Below are 23,098 nucleotides of genomic sequence, written 5' to 3' on the forward strand. Positions count from 1 at the left end.
TCATGAAGAGGCCGGTAGGACCTGTAAATAAACTCTGAAACAAAAAAAAGTATCATATTTATGATACTCGCTCTTCTGCGTGCTTTCTCTTTTTACATATTTAATAAACTTTTCAAACATAAACTACAGAGCCACATCAGTGCACATACTATGTTTGACAATTCATTCGTTTGTTGGATTTTGTTTGCTGTTTTAAACACATATTAGGTCATATCGCGGAGATTTAGTTAACCTTACAATGTGTTCATGGGCGAACTCACGTATTCAAGTGCTCTTACGACTATGTGCTCATACCCACTTTCGATCCGGAATCATCATGAAATTATTGCCGTACTTACAAACATGCCTAAGCTTATTGAATTAGAGAAAAAGAACAGTAATCAAAAGAGAAAAAGTATATGTTCATGCACATGGGATTGTAAAATCACGTCCGTACACATAGCATCATTAACCCAGGCTTTATACCCTCGTTGGCTGATATACATGTACACTGAAAAATTAAATATCTTTGAGAATTCAATGCGTTTTGCAAACATTCACAATATGAAACATTCAAAGAAATGATAATTGTTATCCAAAATAACTTTTAAAGACAGTCTATTAATAGAAAAGCCATTACAAAGAACATTCGCACAAAACAATGCTCCATAATAATTATACGCATTAAATACCAATTGTACTATCATTGGCAGAGATTTTGATTAACTCTATGTCTCTGTCATAAGCAAAGATTTATCAACACATTTGTATTGATCGATTTTTGAAATAAGTTGAATAACACGTGGCACTCATTGAAGTTACGCGCTTCCGCAGTCGCTGTGCCAATAGATTACAATTGCTACGTTTGTATTTAATGTTTTAACGCCGTATCATATATTACACCACGTGGTGATGGTCGTCTGACTCCAACAGTGACCACCACTACTATACCATCATACTATCTACTCAAATGTCACTTGCACTTTAGGGCGTGGGCAGTAATCAATAAGTAGCTCATTGCAGCTTTTGACGTACAGCCGCTTTGTTGTCGGTTACTTGATTGCTAGGTCGAATGTACATGTCAGTTTCCACTGGGAGGTTCCTAAAGGGTACCTATTGGTTTGACAGCTGTCAATTAAACATTATTTTTGTTATCTTACTCGTTTAAAACTGAAAACTAATTGAAAAAAAATAAAGAACTTATAATTCAGCTATTTGAATTATTTAACTAACACTTGTAAACAAAAGTGATTTGTTCGTAGTTTCTTTTCCCTGTAGCGCTCCTTTGACGTCATAGATCATGAGGAATGTGGGCAGTATCGATGAGCAGACGCCCGCCATTTTGACGAAGAGTGACACTGTCGCGAATGGAGGTAAGCTACCAATTGCAATTGGAGCTTTTTTTCCGAGAGTAGTAAATGCTTTTCATTTTGTAATGCCATTCATTTAAATGAACACTTGTCAACATGTTACAAAAAGGTCGGAGAATGGCTCGTTGAACCGTTAATTGTTTTCGCTCGTGCTTTTTGTATTTCCAGATATGTTGACCTATTTTTTACGAATTTAATGAACCGCCAAGTGGCGCGTGCCAAAGTCAAGTTTGACCTGTCAATATAGAAAGTGAAAGTAGACTGGACGGGGTTATAAATAAATTGCCATACATTCGTACTTCACTCCAGATATAGTTAAAAAAAATTCAATGATTAAAATTAAATGGTTCAATACACTGACAGCAGACTCACTGTTGCATTATCGTGTGTAAACAGCTAGAGGGCAGTTAATTTTGTGTTCCAATTAGATTTTAGACGAAACAGTTTCTGAACTTGACTGAAGTATGAAAAAAAAGTTTGAATTAATCATTAGTTGTAATTGCCAGCCGTTTGACAATAAAACAAACATTGATAAATAATAATTAGAACATGTTATTCTCTAATTTCAAAATAGTGTGAAATCCTCATTCTCACTCAAAATTGGGGCCCCAGTCTATGCATTTGTAAATAATGCAACATCCATCTCCAACCATGGAAAGAAATCATATAAGGGTCCCTTCTGACATGAACTAGGGATAAACTGAAAATTAACTTAAATGCGAGTATATTTAAAATCTACACATGAGCCCCCCCTTTTCCCACGTGACCATATCGTATTCCTGTCAAATATACACCTCAGATAGCAAACTTATTTATTTGCAATGCATATAAATGCAAAAAGGTGAAACTGGTGCAATTATGTGCAAACCCAATGCCATACTCTTTCAGGTAAATAAGATGCACATGCATGCTGCTGTACGTCCCCATTTCTGTCGGATAGTCCTTTTCTTGTACTGTTTGTTCCCCTTTCCTGATTTGAGATGTGGTTCTACAAATTTCCTTTAAAACAAGTATGCAAGTTGGATTTTGCTAGAAGTCAACATCACTTAAATCTTTATTGCCCCCTAATGACCCCTATTATCAGTAATCGAGCCCTTACAACACAATTTTTTTTTCAGAAATAGGAAAAGTACTGGAAATTTTAGCGTGAAAAAACCTGAAATTTGGAAAAATTTGCATTGTGAAGTCTTCAGATTCAGAAATTGGTGTATTTGATTTGTTGTTATAATATATTTAGGACCGTCAATAAAGTATGTGACTATGTCACGATCCACTGGAGAGGAGGGGGTGTAAGAAAGTCAAGTGTGACAGTTTGTGACATGGGGGTCAGGGGTTCAGGCCATGTGTGACATCACACATTTGAAAAATACAAATGTATATTATTTCTTTTTTGTTACGGTAAGTAGAATTAAATAGCTTTAAAAATGTGGTGAAACATTTTAATTAAAAATTATGTCAAAATAGCCTTGTTATCTTTTATGTATAGACTTGCTTTTGTCATGCCAGACGTGTTTTTATTTCTGTGTTGTCAGCTGCATAATTATGTCACTGAATGTAACCATGAATTATGAAGCAATCTGATCATAGTTCATTAGATGTAATGTGCATAGAAACAAAAAAAATAAAGTAAAGTCAGATTAAATAATGATTTCGTTCAATAATTGTGAACAATAATTATTGAGTTAAATGATTATGAAGTTATTATTACTTTAATATTGTTTAAGAGTTTAAATTTGTGTACACTACACTGAATAGCATAATTTTTGATTATGTGTAGATAAATCAATGTACTGGTATGTCACTCTTTGATTCTTTGTATGTTCCCAGATTGAATGATCGGGGGTATATTGTTTTTGGCCTATCTGTCTGTCTGTCATTGTATATGTATGTATGTCTGTCATTGTATGTGTCACAAGCTTTAACCTTGGTCATAACTTTTGCAATATTGAAGATAGCAACTTGATATTTGGCATGCATGTGAATCTCATGGAGCTGCACATTTTGAGTGGTGAAAAGTCAAGGTCATCCTTCAAGATCAAAGGTCGAATATATGGCATCAAAGCGCCGCAGTAGGGGGCATTGTGTTTCACAAACACAGCTCTTGTTTTGCCTTACAGGTGTAAACTCACTTTTGTACGTATAAAATATAATTAATACTTTAACCCATTCCCACTTAGAAGCGAAGTGAAAATGGCTATGTGCAAACAGCATAAAACCAGAACAGCCTGTGAGTAACTCGCAGTCTGTTAAGGTTTGATGCTGTTTGCTGCTCATCAGTATCTAAGGGTGTGAAATGCAGGGAAATCCAAGGGACTACAAATGCTTCAAAATAGTGGTAAAATAATATGCCTATTTGTTTCAGTTCCTCAAAGAAGACAAAAACACTATGCGACTTCACTGAGGTGAAGAAGTCGTATGGGATGCACCTTCTAGATGTCATCAGTAACACACGTGATACCACAGTCCTTTGTGACTGATGGTCAGATAATTAACTTAGTGACCCCTACTGTAACACTTCAGTCTGTAGCACAAGATGGGTCGGTTGTGCGCTTAAGGTATTTATGATCACTTTGGTCTTCTGAGCATTGTTTTTATGCCCTTGAAGGAGGGCATATAGTGATCGGACTGTCCATCCGTCTGTCCGTCACACTTTGCGTTTAGGTTTCGAAAAATGCTCATAACTTCTATGTCGCTTCAGATAGCAATTTCATATTTGGCATGCATGTGAATATGGACAATGCCTTTCCATACGCACACAAATTTTGACCCCTGTGACCTTGACCTTGAACTTAGCGTCCGCGTTTATGTTTCGAAATCTGCGTTTTGGTTTCGAGATAAGTTCATAACTTCTATCAAGCGTTTATACATGTAGGGGGCATAAGTCATCCTATGGTGACAGCTCTTGTTTTTGTTCAAATTTTGTAATATTGGTCCAGTAGGGGACCCATTCCCAATGGAAGAAAGGATATATTTTTCCCAAATGGGACCAAAAAATTGCCAGTTGAAGGTTTCCGTAGAAGATTAAAAAAAAATAAGTTTAAACGTGTCATTCATCTCCAAATCCAGCTCTTTAAGTTTGACCTTATAAATATCATATTGAAAACACTTTTATTGTCAATTTTAAAGTAATTGTAAGCAGTAAATGAACAACATTAATTTCACAATTTTAGTCAAAAGGACGAGATATTTCCCAATCCAAAGGGACTTGGGCCCCATTCCCAAAATGGTGATAAAAACACAGCTAAGCAACAGATGCAACAGTCTGACTGTGACAATTTTAATTTGTATTCGTCTATTGAGGAAAAGCGCTGGGACTTATATTATATTTGTAATGAAACATTCATCAAATACTTGTTACAAATGCTTGATGAAAAAAGCGTGGAACATAATACAACACTGCCCCTAACTTTGTCAATTTTTGCCCAAATGAATTTATTTTCTGTACAGATGAACCTTTAATTGACAGGTGAATTTTAAAATATTGCTTAGGGAATAATACATACAGCTTAATGTGGTCAAAACTGGGCCCACTAAAGCGCTTTCTTTTGTGTATTGATTGTCATTGTACCAAAATGAATAATCACTTAAACACGCTATGTTTACCATAACATTAGCATAACTTAGTAAACTGATTGAAAGAAATGCTGATATTAAATTTGTGGATCTTCAGTTGTTATATGTACCATACGATACCTACTGGTAGTGAGTTGCTAATGATTGGTTTCAGTGAGTCAGTCCAGTTGGTACAACCCATGTTTACACCATCTACAGTGCAGTCCATCCAGCCATTACTTTCAGATCCAAACTTGGACAGGGATAAAAATGCCATTTACAAGTAAAATTATTTAAACATGTGTGCCGTTTGTCACTGTGTTAATCTGAAACTGCTTGAAATTTGTCAATTATTGGACAAATAGAAATAAATGAGCCTAACATGGCTGTAATGGTATGCTGCCATATGTGGATTTCAGTATACTGAAGCTTTTGTATTGTGAATAGCTCACCTGTCACGAAGTGATATGGTGAGCTTATGTGACCGTGTGTTGTCCGGCGTCCGTTGTGTGCGTGTGTGCGTGCGTCCGTCAACAATTTGTTTGTGTAGACAGTAGAGGTCAAAGTTTTCATCCAATCTTTATGAAATTTGGTCAGAATGTTTATCTTGATGAAATCTGGGTTCGGATTGTATTTGGGTCATCTGGGGTCAAAAACTAGGTCACTAGGTAAATGTGTGTAATACAGTGGTTTCACTGCATCAGTCACCAACATCATCAGCCAGGATCCACCCATCAACAAGTGTTTCGACCCTTTAATCCTGGTACACTCTCCGGGTGGTGGGTCCGCAGTGGTGATCAGTCCACTACGTGTTGGTGACTGGCTTCCAGCTCCTCTCATCTCTTCGAGACCATAGCCAACTGGATGCCCTTTCAGCTGATTGTTCTAGTCTGCCCACAGCAGTCCTTCTCTCATGGCCCTTGAGTCCCATGGCGCCCAACATCTTCCATAGTGAATTGGCTGGGAAACCCCTTGCTCTTATTTCAACAGGGAACAGCCAGGTTCTCCATCCTTGTTGTCTGCATTGGTCCATGAGATCAGAGTACTTGGTTTTCTTCCTCTCGTAGGCTTCTTCACACCTTGTTTTCCATGGGATTGTCAATTCAATCATCACCAGGTGCTTTGCAGTGTTGGACCAGATGACAATGTCGGGTCTGAGATTGGTTTGTACTACCTCCGGAAAGACAAGCTTTTTCTGTAGGTCAACAGCCATGTTCCAATTGTCAGCTTCGTCAAGTACTGAAGATGTTGTTCTTTTGCCTTTAGGTGCTGACTGGCCTTCCTTGACAAAGTGGATGGTTTTTGGCTGTGGCTGTTTTCTCTTCTTCATTCGCTGTCTTTCAAGAATGTCTGCCATATCTCGAAGCACTTGGTCATGGCGCCATCTATATCTGCCTTACGTGAGTGCTGTGCTGCATGCCGATAGTATGTGCTCCATGCTTCCAGTTCTGTTACACAGTTGACATGATGGGCTGTCTTGCATTCCCCATCTGTGTAGGTTAGCTGGTGAGGGTAACAGATCATATACCGACCGCAGTAAGAAGCTGATTCGCAAAGGTTCATATTTCCAGATCTGGCCCCATGTCATCTTCCTTGGTGTGGTGTCCCATTTTGTCCATGCTCCCTGTGAGCCCATGGCTACTGCTCTAGATCTTCTCTCTTCTTCTTCCATCTTCCGCACTTTATCTACTACCATTTTCCTTTTTTCCCCACTGGCTGCTTGGCTCCATCTAGGACATGTTGAGATTCCAAGACCTTGGCGCCCGCTAGTGGTTGTTCCAACAATGTCTTTCTGCCTAAGTCTACTTTCTGCCTGGGTCACTGCCTGGCTGGCTGACCACTTTCTCCCTGTTCTTGTCTCTATGCCAGCTTTCCTGATCTTATCATCTCGGGATTCTTTCAGAGTTACCACCAGCCGTGCCTTTGATGCCTTGAACTCCTCCACTAATGATGAGAGCGGGAGTTGTAACTGGTTGGATCTTCCATAAAGACCTATGTTTGTAAAGCTTGGTGGTACCCCTAACCATCTTCGAAGATGCCTGCTTATGGTTCTTTCTAGGCCCTCCACTGTTGATGTTGCTAACTCATACAACACAAGGGGCCACATCAGGCGAGGTAGTAGTCCGTGTTGAAACAACCATGCCTTGAATTTTCCTGGTAGCCAAGACCTGTCTATTTGTTTCAACCCTTCATTTAGCTGGACTTTGATGCGCTTTACATTATTTGTATCGTTGAGGCTGGCATCATACCACTTGCCCAGGCACTTGATTGGACTATCCATGATAGATGGTATGTCTTCTCCCTGTACCTGGAGGTTGAACTTCTTGGTTGACTGTCCTTTCTTGATGATAAGGCTTCTGGATTTCTTTGGCTTGAATTTCATTCTTGCCCAAGATGTTGTACTCTCAAGAGCTGAGAGGACCCATCTAGCCTGCACATGTGTCTGGGTTGTTATAGTCAAGTCATCCATGAAGCTCCTGTTGCTTGGTAGGTACATCCCTGACGCAGTTTTTGGTCCACGGGTTTCCTTCTTGGCAGCATTCAGGATGAGGTTCATGCCCATGACAAATAGGACAACGGAAACGGTGCAGCCAGTAATGATTCCCTTCTCAAGCCTCTGCCACTCTGTTATCTTCTCTCTCACTGAGAAGCGCAGCTGAATGTTGTCTAGGTACCATGGGACAATCCTCTGTACATGTGCTGGTATGTGATAGTGATCCAGCGCTCTTCGTATTAGCTGGTGTGGTATGGAGCCGTATGCATTGGCTAGGTCTAGCCATACTACTGTCAAATCCTGTTGGTTCACTTTCGCTTCACGTATCAGCTGGCTTAAAGCGCTTGTGTGCTCTACACAACCAGAAAATCCAGGCACACCTCCTTTTTGGATTGAAGTATCCACATATTTGTTAGCAGTAAGGTATGTGGTCAGTCTTCTAGCGAGAACAGCAAAGAAGATCTTGCCTTCCACATTTAAAAGTGATATTGTCCTGAACTGGCTAATGTTGTGCGAGTTTGTTTCCATAGGGACAAATAGGCCTTCTGCTTTCTGCCAGCACTCGGGTACCTGTCCTTTTCTCCATACCACCTTAATTAGGCGCCAAAGGCGACGAAGCAGTCTTGGGCACATCTTGTAGACCTTATATGGTATTCCATTAGGTCCTGGGGCAGAGCCAGCTCTAGCTTTCTTCACTACATCTTTCACCTCAGCCAGGGTGGGTTCTTTACTGTCAAGTGCTATAGTTGGAGCTGGTTCAGGCATGATGTGTGCACATGGGCCCAAAGGGTCATCTCTTCTGGTGTCAGAGTGTGTATCCCTCAGGTGGGTCTGTATCTCCTCCATTGAGCTGTTGAGGATGCCTGATTTCTCCTTGTCTAGCAACTTTTTGGAGAACTTGTATGGGTTGGCTATAAATGAAGTCCTTTGTTGTGCTCTCTTTCGTCTGTTCTTTCTTGCTTTCTCTGCTTTTCTGAGTTCCCTCAGTTGCTTTCTCTGCAAGTCTCGTAGCTCTTGCAATCCAAGTTTCTCCTCCTCTTTGGCGTTTCTATATGCCTTTCTCAGTTTCTTAAGCTCTTGTCTAATGGCCTGTATCTGCCTCTCTCTCCTGTTGGGTTGACTTGACGGTTTGGAATGTTTTGGTACATAGACTCCATATCGTTCTTTGCCAACCGTGTAAATTAGGCTTGTCATGGCCACTAGTTTTCTCTCAGCTGCCCCTTGTAGAGTTGCTTCCAGGATAAGATCTAGCTCGTGATCAAAGTCTGTCCATGCCTTTTTATTCGAAGTCTTTGGCCACTCTATTCTTGGTCTCTTTTCCTCCTCAGGTGTTGCTGGTGGGGTCTTATGCGGTACTTCTTTTACTGGTTCAGGGTCATCTTGGGTTTGAAGTAACTCAAGGAGAGGATCAATCTGGGATTCATCAGAAATCTGTGTGCTGTCAGATGGCATCTCATCTGCAGAGAGGTCTCTAGTTCTGTGGGTAGCCTCCTGACTAGTGTCCTCCTGCGTCTCACCAAGGATTAAACTTGTGCGCTGCTTCTGGGATGCCTTTTGACCACATGCCGATCTTACCTGGTGAATCCGTAGACCCCTGAGGTTCTTACAGATTTTCCCGCACTTACATCTAACTTCTGCCGGTGTTCCAGTCAGTGTCGTTTGTACTAGCCGTGTCGTCATTGGTTTATCCGTCCGGTTGAGTCTTTCATCCTCCCCTACTCTCATAAGACTCTGGGGGTATTCTTCTATTAGTGAGTCTGTTGCTGTTGTATGTGGGTTGCCCTCTCACGAAGGCTACATTCTGGGGTGCCAACCCATTATGTCCCGTCCCAGTCTATTCCTGGTGGTCATCTGTCTTTCCAGCGTCACCGTTCTATTCTCGGTTGCCATCCAGTCTTTCCTAGAAGCCATCAGATCTTTTCTGACATAGAAATGTGTGTAATACAGTGGTTTCACTGCATCAGTCACTATGTCACATAATAGGTCAAATAATAGAAAAACCTTGTGTAGACAATAGAAGTCGCAGTTTTCATCCAATCTTTATGAAATTTTGTCAGAATGTTTATCTTGATGAAATCTGGGTTGGGATTGTATTTGGGTCATCTGGGGTCAAAAACTAGGTCACTAGGTCAAATAATTGAAAAATCAACAATTTGTTTGTGTAGACAGTAGAGGTCACAGTTTTCATCCAATGTTTATGAAATTTGGTCAGAATTTTATCTTGATGAAATCTGGGTTGGGATTGTATTTAGGTCATCTGGGGTCAAAAACTAGGTCACTAGGTCAAAAACTAGGTCAAATAATAGAAAAACCTTGTGTAGACAATAGAGGTTCAGTTTTTATCCAATCTTTATGAAATTTGGTCAGAATGTTTATCTTGATGAAATTTGGGTTGGGAATGTATTTGGGTCATCTGGGGTCAAAAACTAGATCACTAGGTCAAAAACTAGGTCAAATAATAGAAAAACCTTGTGTAGACAATAGAGGTTGCAGTTTTCATCCAATCTTTAAGAAATTTGGTCAGAATGTTTATCTTGATGAAATCTGGGTTGGGATTGTATTTGGGTCATCTGAGGTCAAAAACTAGGTCACTAGGTCAAATAATAGAAAAACCGTCAACAATGTGTTTGTGTAGACAGTAGAGGTCACAGTTTTCATCCAATCTTTATGAAATTTGGTCAGAATGTTTATCTTGATGAATTCTGGGTTGGGATTGTATTTGGGTCATCTGGGGTCAAAAACTAGGTCACTAGGTCAAAAACTAGGTCACTAGGTGAAATAATAGAAAAACCTTGTATAGACAATAGAGGTCACAGTTTTCATCCAATCTTTATGAAATTTGGTCAGAATGTTTATCTTGCTGAAATCTGGGTTGGGATTGTATTTGGGTCATCTTGGGTCAAAAGCTAGGTCAAATAATAGAAAAACCTTGTGTAGACAATAGAGGTCGTAGTTTTTATCCAATCTTCATTAAAATTTGGTCAGAATGTCTTGATGAAATCTGGGTTGGGATTGTATTTGGGTAACCTGGGGTCAAAAACTAGGTCAATAGGTCAAACATTAGAAAAATCTCATGTATACAATAGAGGTCACAGTTTTCATCCAATCTTTATGAAATTTTGTCAGAATGTTTATCTTGATGAAACTGGGTTGGGATTGTATTTGGTTAGTCAGGTGAGCGATTCAGGGCCATCATGGCCCTCTTGTTATGATATTACTTGCAGGGCTATAGATAACTTTTAGGGTATATTGGGTAATTCACCCCCTGTTTTTGACAACAAAAGGGTTTTTGTAAATTCAATAGTTTTAGCAAAAAATATCACCCCCTACTTTTGAGCTTTATCGGGGTTTTCACCCCCGTTTTTTTAACTCAATTGGGTAATTTAGGGAATGACATATATAACATAATAAAAATCTACTAAGGTTACTGTATTATTTATACAAATGGAATTAAAAAAGTTACCTTTACATAACAAACAATTACTGAATTTTTTATCAAAGTTATTCATTTTTGCATTGAATAAGACTGAGTTCGTGAAAATCGCTGCACAATTGATGAAGTTATGGCTGTTCAAAGCGATGTACCTCGTTTTCGGGTCATTTTGAGTTGAATACCTTGAAGATGAAAGTAGAAATCGGACCAGTCTATGAATAATTACAATACTACCCCAAAGATTGATAATCGCTGGAAAGACTGCCTTCTTTTCTTCATAGGACGGCATATAAACTATGCAGTACATTTTTGTACGGAAAACAACCAGTCTAAAACATACGCCTGATGTTCGTAAGAATTGCGTTACGTGACGCAAGGTTTTTTATGGGAATTAATTTGTATTTGCGTTTTTGTATGCTTTATTTTGAATTTAATTACGTTTTTGGTTATTTGAATTGCGTAATAACGCAAGTATGCTTGTTATCTATAGCCATGTTTTACTTGTACTAAATTGTTTGTTTAATCTTTAAAGTTGCTTATTCACTATATTTATGAATGATTGACAGCAAAGTGTTGGCTATGTCAGTAACAATCAACCTTTGGAGTACTGAATGATGATTAAGAGTGATTCAGATTTTCAATAACTTCAGTTATTCATGGTTACAATATTTTACATTTCACTACATGTGGTGTCAATGGTATTCATCACTATTGTGACAAGTTCTAGATATAATTGTGTATGAACTTGTCAAAATATTACTATGCCACATAAACAACAATGCAGCAATGTTCTGACTTTCCAGCCATCCCCTGTTCCCACTCATGGCCCTTCTCTTTGAGAAGTGCGAGCAGGCGTCTAATGTGTCAGAGGTTGCGTCCCCTGACTCGATCAACGAGGACGTGCAGGTGTTCCTCATGCACAAACAGAAAGACAACACCGGCCTGTTGTCGGGAAATGCAGACGTGGATAACTTGGTAATGTGTTAAAACTTTAGTATTTAGTAGTAGTGTGGACTGCGGAACACCTTTCTGACATTCACATTTTGGGCCCAGTCTAGAGGTGTTTTACATTACAGTCAAACCTGATTAAGTGCTCACCTGAGAACAGCTATCACCAGCATACATCAGTCAGTCTAGATTCCCTCAGATGAAAATCATTTTAAGCTCGACTATTATATATAAAATATATATAGTGGAGCTATCCTACTCACCCCGGCGTCTGTGTCAGCGTTAGCGTGCAAATGCTAAATTTTGTGTACTACCCCAAATATTTTCTTTGTCCCTTGACATATTGCTTTCATATTTTGCATCCTTGTTAACCAACATGACCCCAACCTATAAACAAGAGCAGACAACTCTATCAAGCATTTTGTCATAATTATGGCCCCTTTTCCACTTAGAATATGCAGCAAATGTTAAAGTTTGCGTACTACCCAATTTATTTTCATTGTCCCTTGACACATTGCTTTGATATTTTGCATACTTGTTTACCAACATCACCCCAACCTATAAACAAGAGCAGACAACTCTATCAAGCATTTTGTTATACATTTTATACTTAGAATATGCATATTATTGATGAATGATCTATGTTTAAGTTTGCGTACTACCCCAAATATTACCTATAATCCTTTGACATATTGCTTTTATATTTTGCATACTGTGAGGTTGTCAGTTCCGAATCACTAACGAAATTATCAATGTATACTTTAAAACAACATCCGACAAAGATTTTGAATTAAGGGATTTTGTCAGATAATTTCAACCTCGATCATGTGCTCACCTTGATTTACATGAAGTTTCTAAATATAAATGTGTGTTTATGGTTTTCCTGGATCGTACAATTTCTCTATTTCTGGTTAATATTTTCCAATAGCGAATCACGTGACAGCAAGTGCATATTCATTACAGGGGTTGTCTCAAAACAAACTTTAATTGTCAATTTTTTTTATTTATCATTCTTTAAAAATCAGCAACATAACCTGATTGGTATGTATAAATCACAGAACGTGTAATAACAATAACAATAAAGAAAACAAAAATACACAATAAAGAAAACAAAAACAAACGGGCCCTTTCAAGAGAAATCCCAGTGCAGTGCATATATTGTTATCTCAGATTAGCTTGTGCAATTGCTGTCCACACAGGCTGTTATGTGATGAATGTTTCAGTTCAAAAAATAGATTCTAAAAAAAGAAGATACAAAGAAAGGGTAATGGATTAAGCCTTTGTTGTCTGCACAGGCTGATCTAGATAACATAATGCAATTTATGCAGATGCACCATACCCGGTTTTCTCATAAAATGGCCATTAAATGAGTTGTCTGTACAGACCTGAAAGAAATGGCACTTTCTGGTACCATTGGCAATGAACAATAAATAAATAAAATTCATGTTGTGAAACAAAAACTGTCCATGGACTATTTGGTTTCATGTCAATAAAGAATTTTCCAACTTCAAAAGGGGACATCATTTGGCGAAAATACTGGTCAGAGTTATTGGAATTTGCATAGAATCTTACATGATAACCCTAAATATATTGGTTAAGTTTCAAGTGAGCACCAAAATAATTTATTTTTATTTTTTTTGAAGTCAAAGTAAAAAGAGGCTCATGCTAGTAATTCAGATAAAATTTTGATTACAGTTACACAGTTGGGCATATGACCTAATATTATGACCACGAAACAAACTGTATTTTATAAACAATAGTAGGCAAGCAAAAATCACCCATGCTTTTAATTTATGCTTTTGGTGTGGTTTCAATTGACAGATCCATAGCAGAACCTTCGGGTGATTTTTCCAGAAGCAAACACAGCTTGCTAAAGCTAGCCTTGATATCAGAGTGATTTATCACATAATTTCAAGGTAACACAACACCACCCCCTTCTTCATTTGGGGCTGGCCATGGTGGAAAACTTGGCACTGATTCCCGCATTACCTCTGCTGTTATGGTTCCACCCTCGTTCATAATTGAAGAAAAGAAATTTGACAAGATTTTAGGAACATGTCCTATTGGGAGGCCTGCTACATCTGATAATTTCAGCTGGCGCTTTTCATCTGTAACTGTATCATGGACACTTTTAGGAAATGTTTCAAACGTTGGCAACCATACCAAACATGCATCTGGATCCTTTTTATTACTATATTCTCTGTCAACAATCAACTATGTTGGTGGACTAGTGATAAATGGTCTAATCTTAAACACATGGTTACCTTTTATCACAGAGTTCTTCAGTGTCATTTTGTTTGAGTCAAAAGTTGTAATGTTGGGGATAGGGTAACAGTCTGTAGTCCTGTTCTCATGGATGTTGGTTCCACTGATGTTACCCGATGTTGAAGGCGTTTCCATGTCGGGCTGAAGATGAAAGAATTCTATCTGCTGATTAAACAAAGATGACATACATACAAATGAACAAAAGCTGTCTCCATAGTAAGACATATGCATTAAAAAAACGCTTTTGAAACCTAAATGCAGATTTTGAAACCTAAAGGTGGACCTTAAGTTCAAGGTCAAGGGCAAAGGGGTTTAAATGTGTGTGCGTATGGAAAAGCCTTGTCCATATACACATGCATACCAAATTTAAAGGTTACATTTGAAGCTACATAACAGTTATGAGCTTTTTTCGAAACCTAAACACAAGTGTGACGGACAGACAGACAGAAATGCGATCACTATATGCCCACCTTTGGGGGCATAAAAAATGCATGTAATAGTTACAAGTAATTTATTTTTGTCACTATGTTCTTATGACACGTGTTTGATCCCCACTGCGGGAGAATTCTTACGAAAGACACCAAGTAAGTATTAAAAGTTATTGAGATGGCTTCAAATGTCATCTAATAAATTACTTTCATGTGGCATGTATATATAGAATATTATGTGAGTTTGGGATAAAGATCAAGTTTATCATGCGAGGCTTAGAACCGATGTATCGCGAGGCTTGCCGAGCGCTATCATGGTTCGTGCCGAGCACGATAAACTTGATCTTTATCCCAAACTCACATAATATTCTATTTATCCTATTATTTCCTCCCTATTTTCGATTAATAATTGTAAAATATCGCATTTTTTGACGATTTTAATTTTCTGTTGTTGACAAAAACAGATTCTCCAATTTTCGGAAAAACCCAAATCTGATCTAAAAATAGTGATAGTATAAAGCTAATGTTTATACGATCGTTGTTATACTATTGATTTTCATCTGGTAATAGGATAAAATACAAATATTCATCAACCATAATATTCAGACCTGATGAAATAAATGTGTATCTACAGGCATTCAGGACAAAAGAAAGGCTCGTCTTCTTCCAATGAGTATGATAAACACTCAGAATGAAACCAGCCATCACACTTGTCGCACTGAACCCACACACTTTCCAGATCCAGTTCATGGTCTTCTTCCCAAGTCATATGGCATGCTTTACAAAATGCTTTGGGACTGTCATTGCCTTTTTTGTCCATAGGAACTTTGTCCTTCTGGTGTGAAGTTTTTAGCTTTTTGATTATAGACCTTTTCCTTCTTTTTGAATTTGGCTCTAGTTGTTTCCTCTCGTTTTCTGATTTTGTGCTTGTATTCTTTTTCTTGAGAAAAAAAAGTTTAGCTCTGTGTACTTTTTGGGCATAGCTTCTGACTTTTTCAAGCTGTTTTAAAGACATTTTTCTTATACATTCAGGTGATGTTAGATTGTCTGGTAAACTGTATAACAGTGTCTGTTTCATTGGCTTTGCATCCTCAGTATCCTTTGAAAAACTCAGGGACTCGGTCAAAACTGGTGATAAACCGTATTTTCAGTTGCATTTTCAGTCGCTTTTTCTTCGTTGATTGGTGATGGTTGACTTGTTGCTACACTAGCAGTAGTCACAGTTACAACTGCATGTGCCAATATATCCAATCCAGTTAAGATGGAACTCTGTACTCTAAGGTAGATGTTGATGTTTCCATTGTTGGGTTTGCTTTGTGATAAATTTTTTGGTAAACATGGAGACTGCCCTTCAATATTATAACCTTCTTGTATTTTTTTCTGTAACGGTCACGAGACGGTGTTGATAGTGTTTCTTCAAAGACTTCTAGAGCTCCTTTTGCTTTTCTCAGTTCTGCTGAAACTTGCCAATACATTTCCCGGGATTTTCTCTCATGTACTTCCTGGATACCATGTGCCATCTTGACTTTAATGGTCCAAATACTCCCTTATCCAGGGGTTGCATCAGGTGTGTTGCATTAGGAACCAAACGGTACAATTCAATGCCCCTAGCTATTGCTTTCATGAAAACTGAGTGATCCACATGGCTGCTGACACTGTCCATTATTAACACCACTGGATGGTAAGTTCCTGCAAACTTATCAAAGTTGTCAATGAATTTTGAAAAGGTATCTGCATCCATCCATCCTTGTTTGTGAATGCAACGTCACTCCCTTCTATTGATCCATTTAATGGATTGTATCCTCTTGGTTTTGGCTCCGGGTAAACCAAAAAGGGTGGCATCATTCGACCTGTTGCACTTCCACAGAACATCACAGTCAAGCGCTGCTTCCCACTGGTTATGTGTGGTACAGACAGGTCTCTTTTAGCAAGTCCAATTACTTTTGACTTGTTGCTTCCCATGTTGAATCCTGTTTCATCAGCGTTCCATATTCTACTTGGTTTATCAACCAAGTTCTTATCTATGAGAAAGTCTCTAAAACTGTTGTACCACAAATCTGTTTTTTCCTCCGTTAGTTTAAATCTTTTTAGTTCTAACGGTGTCTCAATGCGTAAACTAATAATGTGGGCATTTCTGCGCATAAATGAGTAATACCAGGTTTTGCCGGGTCTTCCATCTTTGAAGGGAGGTTTTCGCTTTTCTTTCTTAACAACATCTTGTACAAAGTCCAGAAATTCAACCATTCGAAGGCCCATCCCTCTCTGTGCCATTTCACTTAGCCATCTCGCCATTTTCGCTTCTTCAGCTTCATTGAAAATTGAGCTAGATCCACTTAATTTAAAAACGCCAACTTCTCCGTTCCATCGTCTGTATAGCATTGAATAAGACAGATCATTATCCATTGCAGCTTTCCGCAACAACACATCTTTACTTACAGTCAGACTGTAGAGAGCCCTCCTCACTCGTTGTTTTTTCCCGGGACGCATTCGGTTCCCACGATATTTCTTGGAAATTTTCTTTGCCTCTGATTGGGCAGGACTGCTCACATGTGAAGGTCTCTTTCTTGGACCCATATCCTGAAATAAAAACAGAGGTTTCTTTTTTCTCAACATTGATGCATGCCAATGAATCTGCCAAGCCAATATGACTAACATATCAATTCATGCTGATTGTAAATCATTTACCATTGATCCAGCACAACCCCATACAGATTGTGCAATGGTCTAAATGGGTTACACAAGTAATTACAATTTTCACCCATTTAGTTAAACAAAGGGTACTAATATGCAGCAAAATGGATGGAGACACACATAAATGCAAATCAGAGACACTGTTTTTTCTTTAAAAAGTACATATTTAGACATGAATAGTATCTGCATAGGCTTGCAGTCTGTTAAAGTAATATATCATATTTAAGTATAATCATTCCATTTGAGTGTTGAGACCTCCAATTTTTTTCGGTGGGAATAAATACATAAACTGACTCAATATAATGTTGTTGAACAACGAGTTTATCTACTCAGTATTCAAAATTTAAACACATCTACAAGAATAGATATTTTATGCATGCAAAAGTTTGACTATTAATCTTTTTTCTATTTGCAATACCACAAAAATGTGGGTATATATTGCCGGTAAATGAAAAAATGCCAAAGTTAAGGATGTGAGTGTTTCTTTGCATAAATACAAAGTAATACAAAGTTAGTAAGTATAATTTATGTACCTGGGACAGTGTTAAACAAGAACAGGAAGAGGAAGTCCACTTCTACCAGAAATCAACAGCAGCCGCGTGGACCACAGGAACGTGATGACTAGGCAAGAGGTCCTGTCTCCAATCGCCTGTCCCCGCACGTTTTTGTAATATTAACACATTTATATGGTATAGTTTTTTGTATAGGTTTCAAAGATAAACTTACATAATATTGGAATATAACTACAATCCCAACACAAAACCGTCTATAAATCTATGATGAATTTTGCAGTGTGTCTACTATTGTTAAAGAGCATATATTAAAGTTAGAAAGTTTAAAGAGATGTGTTTGTCAGAAACACAATGCCCCCTATTGAGCCGCTTTGAAGCCATAAATTGACCTTTGACCTTGAAGGATGACCTTGACCTTTCACCACTCAAAATGTGCAGCTCCATGAGATACACATGCATGCCAAATATCAAGTTGCTATCATCAATATTGCAAAAGTTATTACCAAGGTTAAAGTTTTGGGACAGAATGACAGACGGAATGACAGACAGACAGACAGGTCAAAAACAATATACCCCGATCATTCGATCCGGGGGCATAAAAACTAGTAATTCTAGTAAATGTACCTGGGACTGTGGAATATGAGAAGACTGTGGACGCCAATGACGTGACGTTTGGATGAGAGGTCCCGCTATGCACTAAAGCCCGCCTCCAATCACATATATATGATTTAGCAATTTGTCAGTTTTTAGATAAACTTTAGTTATTTTCAATTTTCAAGTAGTATGAAGTAATACAATTTCTTATTGTTTTACAAAAATAATACAGATATGCATATTCATGAAGGGTGCACACAAGATATTCCCATTTTGAGTTGTTTTATTCCATGAAGATTAACTGCAAACATATTTGATATGTGATCGATGTCTAACTTTTTCGTTGACACGATATTATACAATTTAACTATCATTTAATTTCAATGAAAATAAAAAAAATAATCTTTTTATGCATTTTAAACTGTCCGTGTACTTTAATTTACGCAAATGATTCAAATGTCAGTTACACTGACCCGTTTAAATAGCTGTGTGAAAGTTAATAAATACATTTGAGACAACCCCCGTTACGCGAAACGGGTGTTTCGAAACTGACATCTGTACCAGACTGTCTGTTTCACCTGTTTTAATCAACAGTTCAACTGTAAATGTACACATGTAGTTGTTTTCTGATTCTGTGATTAATATCCTTCACATCGATACCACGATCACTTACCTTTGACAATGGATTAGGTAAATAATCGTTTCTTTCTCACGCATCACCATGCCCGCAGACAGAGTATTCGCGCCATTCGAAAAAACGTCTGTGAGCGTTTCATTGATGGTGACTGTTCAGAGTTTTTTGTTTACTTCCGGTTTTTGAGGAAAAAAAACATCAAATGTTATTGTTCATGACTGAATAATTTGTTTAGTTAAAAGTGTTAATTTTTTTTTGTAAATGTTAAATTAATTTCGATTTGTTTCTGAACTGGCGACTTTTCGGAACTGACGACCTCACTTTACTTGTTTACCAACATGACCCCAACCTATAAACAAGAGCAGACCACTGTATCAAGCATTTTGACATAATTATGGCCCCTTTTACACTTAGATAATTGAACATTTTGCTTAAATTGCCATAACTTCTTTATTTATGATCTCATATTATTATTACTTTGACAAAACAACACTTACCTGAATACCACAATGGATTCCACCCAAACAATACCCCACGCCCCTACCCAGAATCCCTCCCCCCCCAAACCCCCCCAATTTTTTTTTTTAAACATCTAATAAATTACCCCACCCCACATTATACCCCCTCTCATCCCCCCCTACCCCCCCAATTTTTTTTTTATCATCTAATAAATTACCGCACCCCACATTATACCTCCCTCTCACCCCCCCTCTACCTCCCCCCAAAATATATTTTTGTTCTCCTTTTTTTCTTTTTGAAAGATCGTCTAATTTATGACCACACCCCCTCTCAACCCCCACCTCCCCCAAATTTTTTTTTTCCTTTTTTTATTTTTGAAAGATCATCTAATAAATTATTGAATACGAACAATTTCCCCATGATGGCTTACGTTATAATGTCAAGCACTCGAATAGTCGATCGCGCTGTCCTCTGACAGCTCTTGTATATATCACCTGTCACCTGAGCATTACAGTCACCTAGCTATAGCGCAATTCAATATGCGCCCTTGTCTCTTACCTCTGATGTCATAGTGTATTTTTTGCGTCCATTTTGCGGCAAAAGAATCTGATTGTGGTAACTGCCTACGATTTGATAAATGCGTCCCTTTTTTTTTGTTCTCGCTAATTATGGAGGAAATCAATCCTAGATAAGGTGTAAAAGAAAACAAGCGGAGGACAAAAGGATTAGTTAGCATATTTTTGGCAAAATAGACCTTTAATAGCATCTTTTGTAATAGCTTACTTGTTTACCAACATCACCCCAACCTATAAACAAGAGCAGACAACTCTATCAAGCATTTTGTCATAATTATTGCCCCTTTTATACTTAGAATATGCATATTATTGATAAATCTATGTTAAAGTTTGCTTACTACCCCAAATATTTCCTGTATCCTTTGACATATTGCTTTTATATTTTGCATACTTGTTTACCAACATGACCCCAACCTATAAACAAGAGCAGACCACTGTATCGAGCATTTGACATAATTATGGCCCCTTTTACACTTAGATAATTGAACGTTTTGCTTAAATTGCCATAACTTCTTTATTTATGATCGCATTTTATTATTACTTTGACAAAACAACACTTACCTGAATACTACAATGGATTCCACCCAAACAATTCCCCACGCCCCTACGAGAATCCCTTCCCCCCGCCCCCCCCCCCCCAACCTCACCCCCCAATTTTTTTTTTTAAACATCTGATAAATGACCCCATCCCACATTATACCCCCCTCTCAGCCCCCCTACCCCCCCCACCCCCTGCCCCCCTCAACTCCCCAATTTTTTTTTAAACATCATCTAATAAATTACCACACCCCACATTATACCCCCCTCTCACCCCCACCACCCCTACCCCCCCACCCCCCAACAAATTTTTTTTTTTTAAACATCATCCAATAAATTACCACACCCCACATTATACCCCCCTCTCACCCCCCACTCCCCCAACCCCCCCTTACCCCCCACCCCCCAATCTTTTTTTAAACATCTAATAAACTACCCCCCCCCACATTATACCCCCCTCCCCCCCCCCCCCCCCCCTACCCTACCCTACCCCCCCCCCCCCCAATTTTTTTTTCCTGTTTTTTATTTTTGAAAGATCGTCTAATAAATTATTGAATATGAACAATTTCCCCATGATGGCTTACGTTATACTGTCAAGCACTCGAATAGTTGAGCGCGCTGCCCTCTGACAGCTCTTGTTTAATTTTATTCTAATTTGACTGCTTTAAATAAAAACAACAACAACATAGAGTAGCGCAATTACACACTGTAAGCAAGTTCATCATAAAGGGTCAGAGAATAATACATGAAGTTCAGGGCCTTTAGCTTGCATGTGCAAAGAATTATTTTGTCAAAAGCCAATATTTTATTTTCAGATGATAAAAGCTATCCAGGTGCTCAGAATTCACCTACTGGAACTAGAGAAAGTGAATGAACTGTGCAAAGACTTCTGTCAAAGGTACACAAGCTGCCTGAAGGGCAAACTGCAGAGTGAAAACCTGTTGAGAACAGAGTCGGATTACGACCAGTCAATGTTTGACGAGCCCCCAAAGGAGGAAAATATGCAACCAGTCCAGACGCTGACGTCATCAACGGCAGGGGGCAGTGTCATTCTGCAGCAACCCTTCCAGACCACAATGGCTGCGATGCCCACGCTGGGTCCGGGCCAAATACTCTCGGGTGGCACCATTTACCAGATGGTGAACACCCCACAGGGCCTTGTAGCCCAGCCAGTTCAGGTGGGTGCTTGTTTTTTTTTATGTCCACGGTAGGGTGGCAAATAGCATTTGAACTGTCTGTCAGTCCATTAGTCCGTCCGAAAACTTAAACATTGGCCATAACTTTTGCAATATTGAAGATAGCAACTTGATATGTGGCTTGCATGTGTATCACATGGAGCTGCACATTTTGAGTGGTGATGGGTCAAGGTCATCCTTCAAGGTCAAATGTCAAACAAATACAATCCAAGGGAAGTAATAAGCTATTAAAGGGAGTTAATTTCTGAACCTGCCAAATAATATAGTGAAATTTTATTTCAAAGCGGCACAATAGGGGGCATTGTGTTTCTGACAAACACATCTCTTGTTTTCTCTAAAACTTTTATTCTGTCTTTCAATATGTATGATATGGTTGTGGGCGGGATACGTTCATACCTTACAAACTTTCTGTTAGTATCATATCATGACATTATAAGGGGTATAGATGAATGAGTTGACAATAATATGTTATAGACAAAAATAATAATTTAGAGTTCATGTGGATGTTTGTGCTTGTATGAGAGCTCCTTGAAAACTTTCCTTAATGCAAGATAGCTGTCCTCTGTTATATCAGGATGTTTGGATGTACGGTGATCCAAACATGCTTTTCTTTTTCCCCTTCCTATATACAACTGTTTTAATTAAATCATCTAAATAATTGATAATATATCACACAGTGACACTATTTATTTGAACATTCAGTGGGCATAATGGCTATACAAGTACCTATATCTCTTTTAAGCCCCCAAGCAGAGACATATAGTAAAAAGGCTGGACATTAACTTTCAAATGGTTTATCCAGTTATGTATAAACTGGAAATGCTTTAGAAGCCATTAAAGGTGTAGCGTGTGTTTAGGTTTATCCCATTATGTAACAGGAAATGCTTCAAGCCATTAAATGTGGTGTTAGGTTTATCCATTTATGTAACTGGAAATGCTTCAAACGCCATTTAAGGTGTATAGTGTGTAGAGGTTAATTCATTTATGTACATGGTGTAACTGGAAATGTTTTACAAGCCATTAAAGGTGTAGAATTTATTGAGGTTTATTCAATTATGTAACTGGAAATGTATTACAAGCCATTACTTGTGTAGAGTGTGTTTAGGTTTATCCATTTATGTATCTGGAAATGCTTTACAAGCCTTTAAAGGTGTAGAGTGTGTTTAGGTTTATCCATTTCAGATCCAGCCCACTTTCACATCTCTCAGTCCTGGGGGTCAGCTGATACATGGCAGCACGCCCCTGTCACAAATCGGGGTTACCGTGCCGACCAGTCTTGTGTCTTCGTCTGCTCATCATACTACTAGTAAGCATGCATTGTTGATAGTCTATTGTTTGTTTGAAGTCTACTGTTTGTTAGTAGTCTTTGTCATTATTAATCCGCTCAATGCATAGGAAAGTAGATTTTATTTGAGGCTAAACAAAACTGGC

The 23,098-nt window shown here is 38.4% G+C and overlaps 1 protein-coding gene across 4 annotated transcripts in view; it reads left to right on the top strand.

The window, feature by feature from the left end:
- The first annotated feature begins 1,290 nt into the window (after positions 1 to 1,290).
- The window catches only part of LOC127860071 (homeobox protein PKNOX1-like), a 30,294-nt gene continuing 8,486 nt past the window's right edge, over positions 1,291 to 23,098 (top strand). Inside the window, exons 1-6 of one of the 4 annotated variants that reach the window (XM_052397862.1) lie at positions 1,291 to 1,352; positions 3,712 to 3,904; positions 5,077 to 5,184; positions 11,632 to 11,803; positions 21,287 to 21,649; positions 22,835 to 22,973. In XM_052397862.1, the coding sequence (XP_052253822.1) occupies positions 3,783 to 3,904; positions 5,077 to 5,184; positions 11,632 to 11,803; positions 21,287 to 21,649; positions 22,835 to 22,973 (904 nt within the window). In that variant the 5' untranslated portion in view covers positions 1,291 to 1,352; positions 3,712 to 3,782. Of the gene's footprint in view, positions 1,353 to 1,790; positions 1,812 to 2,599; positions 2,748 to 3,711; positions 3,905 to 5,076; positions 5,185 to 11,631; positions 11,804 to 21,286; positions 21,650 to 22,834; positions 22,974 to 23,098 lie in introns of those variants that run through there. The other 3 variants (XM_052397863.1, XM_052397861.1, XM_052397864.1) reach the window with 3 other exon arrangements.

Source organism: Dreissena polymorpha, chromosome 15 (genome assembly GCF_020536995.1).
Source record: "Dreissena polymorpha isolate Duluth1 chromosome 15, UMN_Dpol_1.0, whole genome shotgun sequence".
Lineage (NCBI taxonomy): Eukaryota > Metazoa > Mollusca > Bivalvia > Myida > Dreissenidae > Dreissena > Dreissena polymorpha.